Consider the following 16,465-nt stretch of genomic DNA (forward strand, 5'->3'; position numbering starts at 1 on the left):
TCAACTTAACCAAAAGTAATTTAAAACTTCAGTGGCCATGATGGGGAACTTCAATTTCCCCAAACTTGTTTTTCTTTAAATTAGAAAGCTGCATCTCCTAAGAAAAATAGGAGAACAAACAAAAGGCATTGATCAAGTATTATGATTGTTATTGATGCTTTCTATTACTATGATTGTGTTATTGATATCTTCTATTAGTATGATTATGTTATTGATATCTTCTATTACTGAATTTGCATCTGCTTAACAATTCCTTCATGGGAGAGATGACTTAAAATTTCTTAATGTGATGACAAATTTATCAATCTCATAGTTCTGTCTATTTTTGCTTTATGTGGTTGGGACCTGTGTTGTTATATTCACAGAGGTTTATAATTATTTTATTTGCCTGGCAAATTTATCATTATGTTGTGACTTTCTTTGATTCTGGTAATGCTTTTGCATTAGCATGTAAATGGCTTTCCTCTGATTAGTATTTGTCTAGTATTGGTATAACTCTTTCCACTCTATGACATTAAAATTTTCTAAATCATTACATTTCAGATTATCTAATTAGTGTTAATTTTGACTTTTAGTCTGGTCTAATAATCTTTGACTCTTAGATCAAACATTTAGACATTGCATGTTTTATAATTGCTGATATATTTCAGTTTATTTCTGCCTTCTAATGTTGTGCTCTCCATTTGTTTTCTTCTGATCTATGTTTGTTTTTTTTTCTTTCACCATTGCCTTCTTTAGGATTATTGACAGTTTGTCTTTATGTTGCCACTTCTCCTCCTAGATTTAGTTTGGAAGTTATATACTCTATTCCTATTTATTTAGTGGTTATCCTAGGAATTTTATCAGGCAAATTTTAATTAATTAAATTCATAATTTATCAATTCATCAGCCTTCTCCCAGGCAGCACAAAACCTTTAAAACCCTTTGAAATTAACTTTCATCAGTCCTGGAAAATTCTGAACTCCATTCTTTCTCCCTTTTCCTTCTGGGACTCTTACTATACACACATTCTCATTTATACTCTATGTCTCTTAACATTTCTTTCATAGTTTTTCTTGTTTGTTTGTTTGTTTGTTTTCCAATCTTTTGAGGCTGACTTCTGGATAATTTTGCAGATATCTTTCTGTTTCATTACTTCTTTCTCTAGCTGTTAAATCTTCTGTTAAAGATATCCATTTAGGTTTTAATGTGTATTATTTTCATTTCTAAAGTTCTCTTTGGTTATTTTAAATCTACTTTCTCTTCATTCATATTTTAAGCATCTCCTTAATTTCTTAAGATATATCTAACATACATATTTTCAGTCTTTTTTCTGATAATTCTAATATCTGAAGCATTTGTGAGTCTGATTCTACTATCTGACTTTCTTCCGCTGGTTTTTCTGTATAGTCTCTTGTTTTTTTTCTGTTTGGTGATTTCTTTTTACGTTACCTGATCCTTGGAGTTTTATATGTGGGATGAAATGAATCTGAAAAGAGGAGTTTTCTCTAAAGAATATTCATTTACTGTTGGTAGATGTCTGGGGGGTGTCACTACCCAGTCAGGACCCTTTCATACTAAATTCTTAACTGGAAATTTCTCAAACAAGTCATGTGAGAGCTGACTTATAGTTATGAATCCTTGAAGATTCTGCCCCCCCCATGTCCAGTTCTGCTCCAGTGTTTTGACACAATTGGTTTTGGTTGAATACCTTTGGTTGAATTCCCTTTGGAAGTTCAATCCTATTGAACTTCCTGCATTAGGAAGGTCCTCAAAGCCCCATGAAGCTATAACAACAGGTGCCCAGCTCATCTAGCTTAACCAATACCTTCAAGATGAACAGTGGCTCTGATGGCTACTTTTATTTATTCCCAACCTGTACCCCTCACACACACCACCACCAAGTATTCCTTATTTCCTTGACTACTCTTGAATGCATTTAGTAATTTTTAGAGTATTTATTTTTTTTAACGGTTTTTTTTTTAAAAGATTTTATTTATTTATTTGACAGAGAGAGATTACAAGTGGGCAGAGAGGCAGGCAGAGAGAGAGAGGAGGAAGCAGGCTCCCTGCTGAGCAGAGAGCCCGATGCGGGACTCGATCCCAGGACCCTGAGATCATGACCTGAGCCGAAGGCAGCGGCTTAACCACTGAGCCACCCAGGCGCCCCATTTTTAGAGTATTTAATTCTAAATTTTTAATTATTGTCAGTAGACGTTTTGATGAGACATCACAATTGCCTAGTTTTCAATATACTATCATTTAAAAGGTACTAGTAAGAACTTTTTTTCTACCTAATAATCTCCAACCTGCTTAAGACATACCCAAATAGTCCCTGAATAGTATATTTTTATGTACTAATGGTGTGGGGGAAATCTAAGTTCAATGCCTTTAGTGAGATACATGTCCTTCCCAATGTACTGGGATAACCATAAAGGTAACTCCTGGTTCGCTAACCCTCATCTGTTTGTACAATATATCCATGTGGAAATTTGACTTAGACATAAATGAAGAGTCACTAATACCCAGGAGTGCCTGCCCTGATAGCTCCTTCCATTTATGGAGTGTGGAAAGAGAAACAATATTGTAAACTCTAGAATAGTATTTTTTATATAATACTGTTAATAATTCTTCAGCTTCACTAAAACTTACCGAGACTCATGGGCTGTGAGCCTCACCATTTATATCAAGGTTTTGAGTTCCAAACAATTAACTTAGAAATAAACTTTTGGACATATTCCCTCATGAGTTACAGTCAGTGTATATCTAAGTCAGACATTCCGTAGAATCTAACTCTGTATTGTCTCTTATTAATGTTCTTGGGTGAAATTTATTAATAGTATATATAGATAGATAGATATCACCTTTATGTGAAGTAATAAGTCAAATTTTCTTGAAGTACTTAGAAGACAATCTTGAAAATATTTTAACAGTAACTGCCTTTTAGTGTCAACTGAGGTAGTGTTGTTAAGAACATTCTCCAAAAATATTGTTCTTTTTATACTTAACAGCAACATTATGAATTTGAATCTGCAGATGAAAGTTCTACTTCAAAATGGCACTTGAAGTACTTTTCAATAGAGAGATGGTAGAAGAGAATATTTGGGAGCAATACCTTTCCAGAAAGTATGCTTCTCCTGTTTCTGTCACAACTCATGACCTATGAAGTTAGCATTCAGTGTTAATTTGAAAGCTAATGCTAAAAAAAAAAAAAAAAAAAAAAAAAAAGTGTCTTCCAGTTTTGGAGACAAAAAAGACTCAGATTATTCTTAGCATCCTTATTAGCAAATCTGAACATATCCAAATATTTATAAAATTCAAGTAGGAAATGATACTGTTTCTTTTGCTGCTAAACTTTTAGTGAAAAAGGCAGTAAAATTCTCAAAAATAATACAGCAAGGTATTCTCTTTCCCCTGTATTTCAGGTGATTTGCCCAAAATTATATAATCAAATTCTCTTACCTCTGACCAGCTTCTGCTAGTTCATCTTTATCTTTATCTTGACATCTGCCAGACATTGGAAAACTTTAAATAATCTTTGGAGTTAAGAAAAAAAAAATACTTGAAGTAGAGTATCACCAACAGACTGTAATCAGAGGCGACAAATTTTCTTCATGGACTGTTTGAGGAGCCTCACTTGGGTTACAAGAAACAGAGTAATGTTTTTGTAACCCTGTGGCAATGCCTGGGAAAGAATCTCCTAAGCCCCACCCACCAGACATTCCACATAAATAAAAACATCTTTACTATATGGCAATTCTACTCACACCCATTTAATAGTCTCAAGAGAATGTGTAATCACATCCAGTGAGCCACAACATTAGAATTTACTGGAAGGAAGCATATAAAGGCATCTTACATTACATTGATAGTCCAACAAAATCAATAACCCGTGTAAGTAATCCTAATCTTAATATAAATTGAGAAATGATCAAAACAAATTCCTATAAAAAGAAAAAAACACATTCTTGTATGCCAATTTCTACTTTCCTAAAATATAAGAAAATAACTAGGTAAACATTACAAGTACTTAAATCTGATTGGTTCTGGGGGGCGGGGAGGGGGAGAAAAACATTACATGCCAAGCACAGAATTCAGTCAAATAACAGGTTAAAAGGCACAATTCCATAGCAGAAGATCCTTAGAATGATAAGCAGAGATTCAAAAGCAGAGGTCAAAATATTTGACCACACCCCCTTTTTTTTTATTATTGCAAACAAGGTCAAGCTAAAAAATAAACAAGGACTGAGAGGTCTCCCGGCCTTCAGAAGTGTGGGATGTCATCTTATCTCTCTGCTGTTGTCTCTGATGTCAGGCCCAAGACATGGACAAGTATTTGCTAAGAAAACCTCTGCTTGTCATCTTTTCTGGGAAAGAAGGAGCAGCAGAATGAAACTGATAAAGACTTCGTGTGTTGGGAATTTGCTTGCTTTGTAAGAAGGCCTCAGTCTTACTCGTGTATTTTTCATTCAGTATGCACAAATGCAATTAGTGTCCTCTGCCAACCAGGATAGCTGAACTTGGGTGGAGTGGGATGGAAGCATCTGGACCCATGACTAAGCCTGATAGTCTGCTTGTGACTTAATGGGACATCACCATGTGGACTGACCACTCTTTCTGTCTCCTATACAGCCACTCCTTGGGTCTTCCCTTTACTTCCCTTCAGGTTAAATTATGGATCAGGAACATATGACATAAGAATGTACACTGTGTATAGTAATTACAGTGTGTTCTCACTGTGGTTACTTTAAGAAAACTACCAAATAGGAGCTACTGATTCCTACTCAGTGATGATATAAGACCATTGATCACCATGCAACCCATTTATTTCCTCATTTTTTTTTCTTTAACACAAGCATGTTGCTCTTTCTCTTAAAATAAGCAGGTATGAATTCTTAAATAATAATATGCACAAATTCATGGGGAGAGGCCTAATGTTAGAATTGGAGGGAAGGCTTTAAATCAAAAGGCTTACTATTGAGTTAACTCAATTCGCTACAATTTGCTGCAGCAAGCCAGCTGACAAAACTACTTCCAGTTTGTGAAAGAGAAAAAAACGGCTTAACATTTGAGTCACTGCCTCATTTCACACACACAGATGTCATGTATGTACCAGAAAGACAAGCCTTACCACATTTGCATGTATCCTTTTATAGTTGTTGTGATTTTGCCAAGTGCTTTATGATCATTTTTTATTAGCTAGGGCTCTCAACAGTCATGTGAGGTATAGATTAGTAGGTAAAACAGGTACTATGCATGGTGAAGCAGGAAGTGAACTCCCTAGAGACATTTTATTCCAAGAACGCTTGTGTGGAAGAATGCACTTTCCCGTTTGCTGGAGGCACCAGGAAATAAAGTTGGTCTGCAGAATACTACTGAGCCATTTTAAAAAGCCATTTTCTTCACAAAGCACATATATATCTCTTCTCTCTCTCTGCCTCTTTCTCACACTCTCTCTTGTGCTCTCATTCTTGCTCTCTCTCACTCACTCACTTGCTCAACAAAAGTAAGCAAGGTTCAGTTGGGTTTCTATTTCAATTCAAAAGTATTACTGTATAACATCTCCCTCATCAACATCTTTACCGAAATTACAAGCCATCTTAAATATTTCTGAAGTCATACATTTTATTTAAACATCGTTTGTACAAGTTGCAGGAAAAGCAAGAACACTTACACAAAAAACTGAAATAGTTATATAAAACTAAAAGAAACTAAAAAACTAGTTGTTCCTTCCTCATTTTATAAACAATGAAAGCTAAAGTTGAAAGAAACTTTATTAATGTAATTAGTCCATAGACAAATTGTAACTCTGGGGAAAGACAGTCTGGAAATTGGATTTTCTGGTTCTCAAAGATGAAAAAGCAAAAGCAAAATGAAAGTATAATTTTCTATGAACATTCATAAAAGTAGAAAGTAGGCCTTACATTATGATTCTTGGTATTTCATGTCATATATTTGTGAAATCAATCTCCATTTGACATAGAGTTTTTAACTTATTACATTAAAATCACATATTAGGGAAAAATTATACAGTAGGAACTTTTTTTTTCAATATTTTATTTATTTATTTGACAGAGATCACAAGTAGGCAGAGAGACAGGCAGAGAGAGAGAGAGAGAGAGAGAGGAGGAAGCAGGCTCCCCGCCGAGCAGAGAGCCCGATGCGGGACTCGATCCCAGGACCCTGGAATCACCACCTGAGCCGAAGGCAGAGGCTTTAAACCACTGAGCCACCCAGGAGCCCCTACAGTAGGAACTTTCTTAATGTAAAGTGAGGACCTAGAAAAAAAAAAGAGGCCAATGAATGTAAACTGTCTACGTAGTCAGGCTGCATGTTATACGAAATGAATGCTGGAAACAGCTACCTGGGTAGATCTAAATTAGCAATTAAATCATGATGGGTTCAATCACCCGCCCCTGAACCAGTGTTCAAATATTATCATCTATTGTGTAACTGTTGCGTCCATTCTGGCTCCAGGCTATGCTATCTTCTGCTGTATAGTTTCTTATTGTCCTGTCCAGATTTTCCCTCCTCCTTTCAATGAACAAAGCCTCCAAAGACACTGTCCTTTTGCTTCAAGCTTATACTTTTCCTGCATTTCTAGAAAACTCTGTGTCTTGGCTCCTATACTTCCTCAGTTGGAGTACCTGATAATATTCTCTAGCTCGTCATAATAACTAGTACTCACTACTCTTTGGAGAGGTTCAGTTTCTTTGCCCAAGAATTCCTATCCTGTGAATCTTCACTATTACCATCAAATATTCAGAAAGACACTAAAGTTCTGGGGACATGTTTTCTGTCCATCTATAGTATAAATAGAGATGACTGACATGCTGAGAGCCCAAAGATAGGTTAAAATTTTCTGACTCAGGTTATTAGCTGCATTGTCTCCTCTGGGCTTGCTTTAATGATTCATTGCCTGAGAAGATCCTATGCAAAGTGAAAAATAAAGACCTATTTTTTTTTGGTAATATGTACCAAAAAGTCTAAATACATAGCAAAACAAAAAGCATCCATAAACTTAACAAAGAAAAGAAAAGAGCTTATTCTTGCGCTCACCAGGAAGGTACTGAGATGTTCTCTGGCTGCCTCATATTCTGTGACACTGTTTCAGGGTTCTGTAGGAGGAATCTGGCAGTTTAATGAGACCAGGACAGGTTCCATAGAATCACTGAAGTGACTTTTATGAGCCCCCCCGCAACATATCCTGAAACCAGACCTTGAGCCCTGTGACCATATGGGTAGAAGTCCCCTCACTCTACTGGATGCACTTGGTTACAAACAATTCCTGCAAGAAAGCCAGAGTAGATTAGAGCTCAGTTTCTGTTGACTTACTTTGTCCTACACTATCCAGTCAGACTTATGCCATGTGCTAATTAATGTATTAGGACCAAAGCTTCTTGGGCTGAGATTCTCCATGTTGTTTGTTTGGCAAGCATAGAATTAAGTTCAAGTGGTAAGTTTATAAACGCAATATTAATTGCTACCAAAATTTAAGGCATTTTACAAAAGAGTCCAGTCATCAAAGGAAGAGAGGAGCAATAATTTCAACTTCACTATATCTCTGTCCCCACATTTTAGTAAGGGAATTCAAAGCATAAAAATAAAGTGATGAAAGGTCAAGAAGTCTCTACAAGTTTAGCTATTCCCATGCACCTCAGCACCACATTACGCTGCATGGACTTCTTGAAATCCCTCTCAGGAAAGGCCATCATATAAATTCAATTTTATCTCCCAAACTTAATCACTCTGGAATCTAAATATATTTAAACCTGGTCCTTTTAGGCCCAAATTACTGGTGTCTGTAATTTCCCAGGATACCCAGAATGTATTAGCCAGAAAGTTTGAAAGGAAAGAGTATGAAAGAGGAAGGATGTGATGTCATGAGGTAACAGGAGTGGCAGTTTGCAGTTAATAATATGTACATCACTATTCTTAGTGAGACCTTTCAAGCACATTGCAATGAGATTTTGATTTTGAGATACTTGTAGAGAAATGCACAGAATATCTCTTGTGATGCAAGTGCTTTATTCTATGGTTTATAGGTGTTTAAATATTTTTCTCATGTCTTTTTCCTTCTCTTTTCATAAAGAAATATAATGAGTCAGTTTCAGTTTACTACTATTCCCCAGTGTGGTTTTCAGTAATGCTCCATTTTAGTCCAAAAAATGTCACAGGCTTATATGATAAGTTATGTAGTCTTCTTGAGTATAGTTGCCTATTTTTTGAGAACTGAGAAAGAAAAAGAAGGAAAGAGGAAAAATATATACCAAGAGATTTAGAATATATTTTGAATATATTTTTCATTTCATCCTCATAATCACTAAGGGAGGCCAACTGTTTCTCCCTCTCTTATGGATTAGACTCAGAAGGATAACTTTCCCAAAGATATATAAGTAAGCTTTAAACCCAAGTCTCTTCTTAAGCCATCAAAGCATAGGATTTTACTAGGTGAAATCAGAGTTAGAATAAATAAGCCAGTCAGATAGCAGCAAAAATTAAGAAATAAATTACTTACATTCCTAAAAACTAACCAGCATTCTATTAACTGTCCTGCCAAGGTGCCTGCTTATGTAGAGCCATGGGACTCCCAAATCATGCCAGCCACAGCTCTAGCCAGCCAGCAAAAGTCATCAAGTATAGATAGTCTACATCAGGGACAACCATATACAAGACCATGTCTCCAAGTTTAGGAAAAGTAGCTGTTCCACCCAATCCATAGAAACAAGCACAGAAAGTCAAGCAAAATGGGGAGACAAAGGAATATGCTTCAAAAGAAAGAACAAGACAAAACATCAGAAAAAGAACTAAATGAAACAAAAATAACCAATATGCCTGACAAAGAGTTTAAAGTAATGATCATAATGCTCACCAAGCTGGAGAGAAGAGTGGAAGAACTCAGTGAGACCTTCAATAAAGAGATATATAAAAAAGAAAACAATAACTGAAATTTTAAAAATATGTCAGAGGGAATAAACAGATTAGCAAATGCAGAAGAACAGATTAGAGATCTGGAAGACAAGGTAAACAATAAAAAGAAATAAAAATTAAAAGCCAAACAATAAAAAGAAAAGAATGTTTAAAACTGTGGAAAGGTTAAGGGCTTTCTTAGACAACATCAAGTGAACAAACATTGGTATTATAGGGATTCCAGAAGAAGAAGAGGAGGAGGAGGAGGAGGAGGAAGAAGAAAAAGAAGAAGACGACGACGACAGAGGAGAAAGAGGGTAGGGGGAGGAGGAGGAGGAGGAGGAAGAAGGGAGGGGGAGGAGGAGAAGAAGGAATGGAGAGGGAAACAAAGAGATAGAGAAAGAGGCAGAAAACTTTTATGAAGAAATGATAGCTGAAAACTTCCCTTAGGAATGGAAATAGATACCCAGGTTCAAGAAGCACAGAATTTCAAACAAGTTGAATCCAAGGAGGTCTACACTATGATACATAATTAAAATATCAAAGGCTAGGGGTGCCTGGGTGTTCAATCAGTTAAGCATCTAACTCTCGATTTCGGCTCAGGTCATGATCTCAGGGTCATGAGATCAAAGCCTATATGTGAGATCAAAGCCTACATCTTAGCACTATGCGTAGAGCCTGCTTAAAATTCTCTCTCTACCTCTGCTCCACGGCCCCCAACTCTCTCTCTTGCTCTAAAAAATAAATAAATATAAAACAAAATGTCAAAGGTTAAAGATAAAGAGAAAATTTTAAAAGCAGGAAGAGAGAGACAAATATTTACCTACAATGGAAAACCTATAAGGCTGTCAGCTGATTTTTCAGTAGAAACTTTGCAAGCCAGAAAAGTGCTGAAAGGAAAAAACCTACAACCAAGAATAGTTTACCCAGCAAGATTATCATTCAGATTTAAAGGAAGGATAGAGTTTCCTAGACAAACAGAAATTAAAGCAGTTTATCACCCCTAAACCAAACTTTTAAAAATGTTAATGGGACTTCTTTAAGTGGAAAAGAAATAGCCATAATTAGACATAAGGGATTATGAATAAAAAGATGTAAAATATGGCAAAATATTCATGAAATGTGGGGGAGGGAATAAGAAAAGGAAAAGTTTTCTTTTAGAATGGTTTGAACTTAAGTGACTATCAAATTAATATGCACTGCTATATATTTAGAATGTTATATATGAACCTCATGTCATGGTAACCACAAATCCAAAACTTACAATGAAATAATAAAAACAATGTAGTGCTCCCAAAAAAATAGACAAATAGTTTAATAGAACAGAATAGAAAATCCAGAAATAAACCCACACTTATGTGGTCAATTAATCTACAATAAAGGATGCAAGAATTTATAATGGAGAAAACAAAAGCCTCCTCAATAAATGCTGCTGGGAAAACTGGATAGCAACATGTAAAAGAATGAACTGCTTCAACTTTCCAACACCACATGCAAAACTTAAAAATCAACTCAAAATGGACTAAAGATCTAAATGTGAAACCTAAAACCATAAAAATCCTAGAAGAGAACATAGGCAGGAATTTCTCTGACATCAGGCATAGAAATATTTTTCTAGATATGTCTCCTGAGGCAAGGGAAACAAAAGCAAAAATAAACTATTGGGACTACGTCAAAACAAGAAGCTTTTGCACAGCAAAGAAAACGATCAACAGGACCAAAAAGGCCACCTACTGAGTGGGAGAAAATATGGCTAGTGATATATCTAGTGATATATCTGATAAGGGGTTAGTATCCAAAATATATTAAAAAAAAGTATACAATTCAACACTAAAACAAACACCTGATGAAAAAATGGGCAGAGTACCTGAGTAGACATTTTTCCAAAGAAGATACACAGATAGCCTGAAGACACATGAAAAGATGCTTACCATCACTAATCATCAGGGAAATGCAAATCAAAACCACAATGAAATATTACCGTACACCTGTCAGAATGGCTAATACCAAAACAACGAGAAAGAACAAGTGTTGACAAGGACGTGGGAAAAAAGGGAACCCTCATACACTGTTGTTGAGAATGTAAATTGGTACAGACATTATGGATAACAGTATGGAGATTCTTCAAAAAATTAAAAATAGAAATACCATATGATTCAGTAATGCCACTACTGGATATCTGCCCAAAGAAAATGAAAACACTAATTCAAAAAGATATATGTACCCCTATTTTTATTGAAGCAGTATTTACAATTGCCAAGATATGGAAGCAACCTAAGTGCCCATTGAAAGATGAATGTTTAAAGAAGATGTGGGGTGTGTGTGTGTGTGTGTGTGTGTGTGATGGAATATCACTCAGCCTTAAAAAATCATGTGATCATGCCATTTTCAACATGGATAGAACTAAAGGATATTATGTTAAGTGAAATACATCAGGCTGAGACAGACAAATACCATATGATTTTATTCATATGTGGAATCTAAAAAAAAAACAACAAATGAATATGCAGACAAACAAAAAAGCGGAATCAGACTTATAAATACAGAGAACAAATCGATGATTGCCAGAGGGGAGGGGGATGCAGGGACAGGAAAAATGGATGAAGGGAAGTGGGAGATGCAGGTTTCCGGTTATGGAATGAATAAGTCATAGGAATAAGAGGCACAACAAAGTCAAAGATACTGTAATAGTGATGTATGGTAACAAATGGTAGCTACACTTGTGGTGAGCATAGCATAAGGTACAGAGAAATTGAACAACTATGTTGTATACTTGAAACCATAGTCTCTCAATGTAACATTGTACATCAACTATGCTCAAAAGAAAATTCCAAAAACAAATCACTCTAAATTTCATAACCATGTTTCACACAGAACATCCAGAAGCTCAGCTACTCCTCATTAGCTTCTTTAAAAGTATCCACAGCACACCTGTTGCAGGCACAAAACATTAAGACTGAAATTAATTCCCAAACAATAGTGCCATCTGTCACTGTCCCAAAGCAACATTTCTCCTCAAGTAATATTAGTCTGGTACTTACAGCCTGTCACTTGCTGTGAGAGTCACACCTTACTTTGGCTTCTAACGTGGGATGTAAGAAGTGTCAGCCTCATTTTCCTTCCAGCTTTTATGCCTGTGTTTCAGTTTATCCATCCCATCTGGAAGACCCTTTATCCCCCTGTTAACCATCCCTCAAGGTCTAGCTTAGGTCCTGCCTCCTTCATAAAAACTCCAGTTTGGGTCCATAATAAGATCTCTCCTTTGTGTTTCCATGGCACTTTTGGACAATTTCCAGCTGTACAGTGTTTAACTGCTCTTTGCTTTATATACATATATAATTTAAGCACTCCCAATTATAAATATCTTAAGAGAAGGAACTATGATTTCTGCTTTTTTTTTTTTAAGATTTTATTTATTCATTTGAGAGAGAGAGACAGTGAGAGAGAGCATGAGAAGGAAGAAGGTAGAGAGCGAAGCAGACTCCCCATGGAGCTGGGAGCCTGATGTGGGACTCGATCCCGGGACTCCAGGATCACGACCTGAGCCGAAGGCAGTCGTCCAACCAACTGAGCCACCCAGGCGTCCCTGATTTCTGCTTTTTGTGTGTGTGCATGTATTCCTTCTGTAATACCCCACATTATGTAGGAGCCATTTGGCATGAAATACATATTTACTGGTTGAATCAAGCAATGATGGAATGACCATCGTGTCAAGAAGAAAAGAATGATAAACTGTATGTTATGTTATTACTCTGGAAATCTGGACTCTGAATTTTATTACTTTCATGATGGATCCATCTGTAAAACTTTATTGTTTCTCTAAGATTTTGAGTGCAGAAAGACAATTGGTTCAGTATATAAAATTATGCTTGAAAAATAAAAAAAGCTAAAAGAGAAAATGAAAAAATATATATCTAATATTAATATTAAATGAATAAGAATTTTTCTGGAAAAAGCTTAAATGACTTAGAAGATGAATGCTTAATTATTTTATTATTCCAATAATTTGAGAGAGGGAAGGAGAAAAGAGGAGCTTCCCTCCAGAAGTAATAGATTTCCCCCAGAGGTATTAGATTTCATCTAACCTTATCTAATACGAAATTTGGAACCTCCCAGACTCTTCTGCTTCTCCTCTCCCTCAAATTTTACCAAACCTAGTTACTATTTTGTTCATTCATCTATCCGGCAAATATTTTGAGTGCTCCTTTTTCTAGCTTCTAGGTATTTAAAGACAATAGTGATAAAACTGCATAGACTTAGTACCTATTTTTAGAGATGAATTCAAACTAAATTATATTTAGTTTGAAAAATATGTTTTCTGCATTTCTGTAAATCAATGAACAAATTGTAAACCTCTCACAATTGTAGATCATCTTGGCACTGCCCCTCAGTCACACCTACAGCTTTCATCCCAATGAATTATTTTGCAGCAGATGTGGCAAATGTAGAGGTGCGCCTGTTATGAGGATCTTCTGTGTTAAGTGGTGGGGATTCCCCCTGCTGTTCCCTTTGGCTGACTGGCTCCTCTCAGGGTGTTGTTAATGAAATTTAGTCTCCTGTCTCATGGTCTTCTGAACTTGCAGCATCTTCTCGCTTATGGTTTCTCATGGATAATCATGAGTTTATGGATAGACTAGTTAAGCTCTGACATTTAAGACTTTAGTAAACAGGTACTTTCCTCAACAAGTTTGGCCAATATGACCAATAGCAGTTTTTGCCTTGACATAGAAACAAGCCTATCATTTTCTTGCTAAATAGTATACTAAAAGATTGCTTTCTCCAGCATTTTACTACATAGGATCTTCCCCCCTCTCTTTGCTTTTATTTAAGCTTTTAGTCCCTCTGCGGCATATGAAGGTTACAGTAATCATGATCTCTCACCATGCATTTACACAAGCAGGTCCATCAATTAACACTTTTCCAACACGCCTGTTACCTACAGTGCTCAGTATCTACCTTCAAAACCCTTGGACAGCTTCTGTGTAACTGGTCCATGGAGTTTTATATTCACATATTGACAAAATGAACTCAATCTCTTACCCCATCCCCACACAAGTTAACCATGCAAAACAATATGTCAGGTTCCCGGTATATTCCTTTCAGTGTTTCTTTTAACCATGACCCCTAAAAAGCAACATATCTATCACTGCTTGAACTCACTATTTCCAGACTGAAAATTATCAGTTTTAATATTCTTTCCCCTAAATGATATTTGTTCTTAGCGCTTAATAATTACCAAGCACTTCCATGGAAATGTTTTTATAAATTAATACTTTTCAAAAAGTATTATGAGGGGTGACTGAGTGGCTCAGTCAGTTAAGCATCTGCCTTTGGCTCAGGTCATGATCCCAGGTCCTGGAACTGAGTCCTGTATTGGGCTCCATGCTCAGTGTGGAGTCTGCTTCTCCTTTTCTCTCTGCCCCTCTCTCCTGCTTGTGCTCTCTCTCTCAAATAAGTAAATAAAATCTTTAAAAAAAAAAAAAAACAGCCACGATATTGAATAGTCTAGAAAGAGAGTATGAATTAGTATTTAAGACATTAGTATTTAAGACATTTTAGACTAACTATGGAAATTGATTTAAATAATTTGTGAGTCCATAAAAGTCTTGCCATAGATCTGTTTTAAGCTACCGTGGACCTTATCTTTCCATGAACTTGTGTTCTAGTATCATATATCCAACAAGCCTTTGCCTAAAGACCACTTCACAGACTATGCATAATGTTGAAACTGAATAGTTTTAAACAACTCGAGCTAAGTGCCTTCCATACCAAGTCACTACAGGGTGGTTAGGAGAGTAGGGTTTCTTCACCTCAGACTTTTTGTTGCCTCCAGGTACATGACTGAGGGCTCTAACGGCCAATTTGTGAATTTGGTGAGTATATTTTAATGACTCTATTTTTATACTCTCATAAAACTCCAAGCAAAAAAAGGGGGAAATTATTCTCCAAGAAAATGGACTAGCCCAAGAGAAAAGAACTACAGATACTCTTTTGAGCCCCATATAATGACCCAATAGTAAAATCTACCAGAGGAGAAGCTCCATCTGAGCACCCAGAGCTTTTAATTTGCTTTTTAGTGTCTTGCTCTTAAAAAATAATAATAAATGGATAGCAAAGGGTCATCAATATCTGCAGAAAATCACTAATGTAAAAGGTAATGAATATAAAAAGGAAGGAAAAAGGAGAAGCAAGGGGGAAAAATCTTTTCTAAAAGCTTATAATTAGGGGCACCTGGGTAGCTCAGTTGGTTAAGTGGCTGCCTCTTTTTTTTTTTTTTTTTAAAGATTTTATTTATTTATTTGACAGAGAGAGATCACAAGCAGGCAGAGAGGCAGAGAGAGGAGGAAGCAGGCTCCCCACTGAGCAGAGAGCCTGATGTGGGACTCGATCCCAGGACCCTGAGATCATGACCCGAGCCGAAGGCAGCAGCCCAACCCACTGAGCCACCCAGGTGCCCAAGTGGCTGCCTCTTGATTTTTAGCTCAAGTCATGATCTTGTGGTCCTGGGATCCATCCTCACACTGGGCTCTGCACTCAGCTGGGAGTCTGCTTTAGGATTCTTTCTCTATCTTTGCTCCCCCTCCCAACAACTAGTTCTCTCTCTAAAATAAATAAATGAATCTTTTTAAAAAGTCCTATAATTATTATACTCAGACAAATTATTGAGTCTCTGAAATAAAAATTAGATACTGAAGAAGAAGAAGAATGGAAGGAAGAAGGAGAAAAAGGAGAAGGAGGAGTGTGGGCTCTTGGAAGTTAATTATAGCAAAAATAAAGTAAAAAGGTAATCAGCGAAAGATTGGAAGAAAAAGTTGAGAAACTTCCTAATTAGCATAAAATTTCAGAAATAGAAAGAGAAAGTGAATGAACAAGAAAACTAGAACTATCAAAACTAGACTATCAAGTTAGGAGGTTCCACACCTGAAAGAGAGAACTAAGAAATGGGGAGATGATATCATCAAAGGATTAGTGAGAGAAATTTCCCCTGAACTAAAGAATAAGAAGTTCAAAACTGAAAGGGCTCACTCCACGTCCATTGACCAGAAAGAGACACATGTTACATTACCATGATGATTCAGAACACCAGGGCTACTGTGAAGATCCTCAAAGCTTTCAGGAATCAGCAAACAAAACTCACATAGAAAGGACAGGATCTTCCCACCAGCATCTGAGGAAGTTGGAAGACAATGGAAGATTTCATGATTCTGAGGAAATGATCCCTAATCTAAAAATCTATACTCAATGAAACTATCAACCAAGTATGAGGCAAAAACAGACTTTTTGGAAGTGCAAGGTCTTAAAAGTTTGCCTCCCGTACACTCCTTTCCAGAAAGCTACTTGAGTATGTGCCCCGAGTGAAATGAGAGAATAAAGCAAGAAAGAGGAAGCTATGGAATCCAGGGAACAAGGAATTCAAGACAGGAGGTAAATGAAAGGGATTCCCAGAATGATGGTGAACAGAAATACCAAGACAACAGCCATTAGCAGGCATAGAGACTGACCAGATTAGAACAGAACAGAGGCGCCCCAAGAGCAATGCCTCTAAGAATAATATAAGACTAACTGAATAGCTAAT

The 16,465-nt window shown here is 36.4% G+C and overlaps 1 protein-coding gene across 2 annotated transcripts in view; it reads right to left on the reverse strand.

The window, feature by feature from the left end:
* The window catches only part of DENND1B (DENN domain containing 1B), a 269,435-nt gene extending 265,800 nt beyond the window's left edge, over positions 1 to 3,635 (reverse strand). For both annotated transcript variants that reach the window (XM_044267544.1, XM_044267542.1), the window contains exon 1: positions 3,442 to 3,635. In XM_044267544.1, coding sequence (XP_044123479.1) covers positions 3,442 to 3,497 — 56 coding nt within the window. In that variant the 5' untranslated portion in view covers positions 3,498 to 3,635. The remainder of the gene's footprint in view (positions 1 to 3,441) is intronic.
* Between the last annotated feature and the right edge of the window lie 12,830 nt (positions 3,636 to 16,465).

This window comes from Neovison vison, chromosome 10 (assembly GCF_020171115.1).
Source record: "Neovison vison isolate M4711 chromosome 10, ASM_NN_V1, whole genome shotgun sequence".
Taxonomy (NCBI): Eukaryota; Metazoa; Chordata; class Mammalia; order Carnivora; family Mustelidae; genus Neogale; species Neogale vison.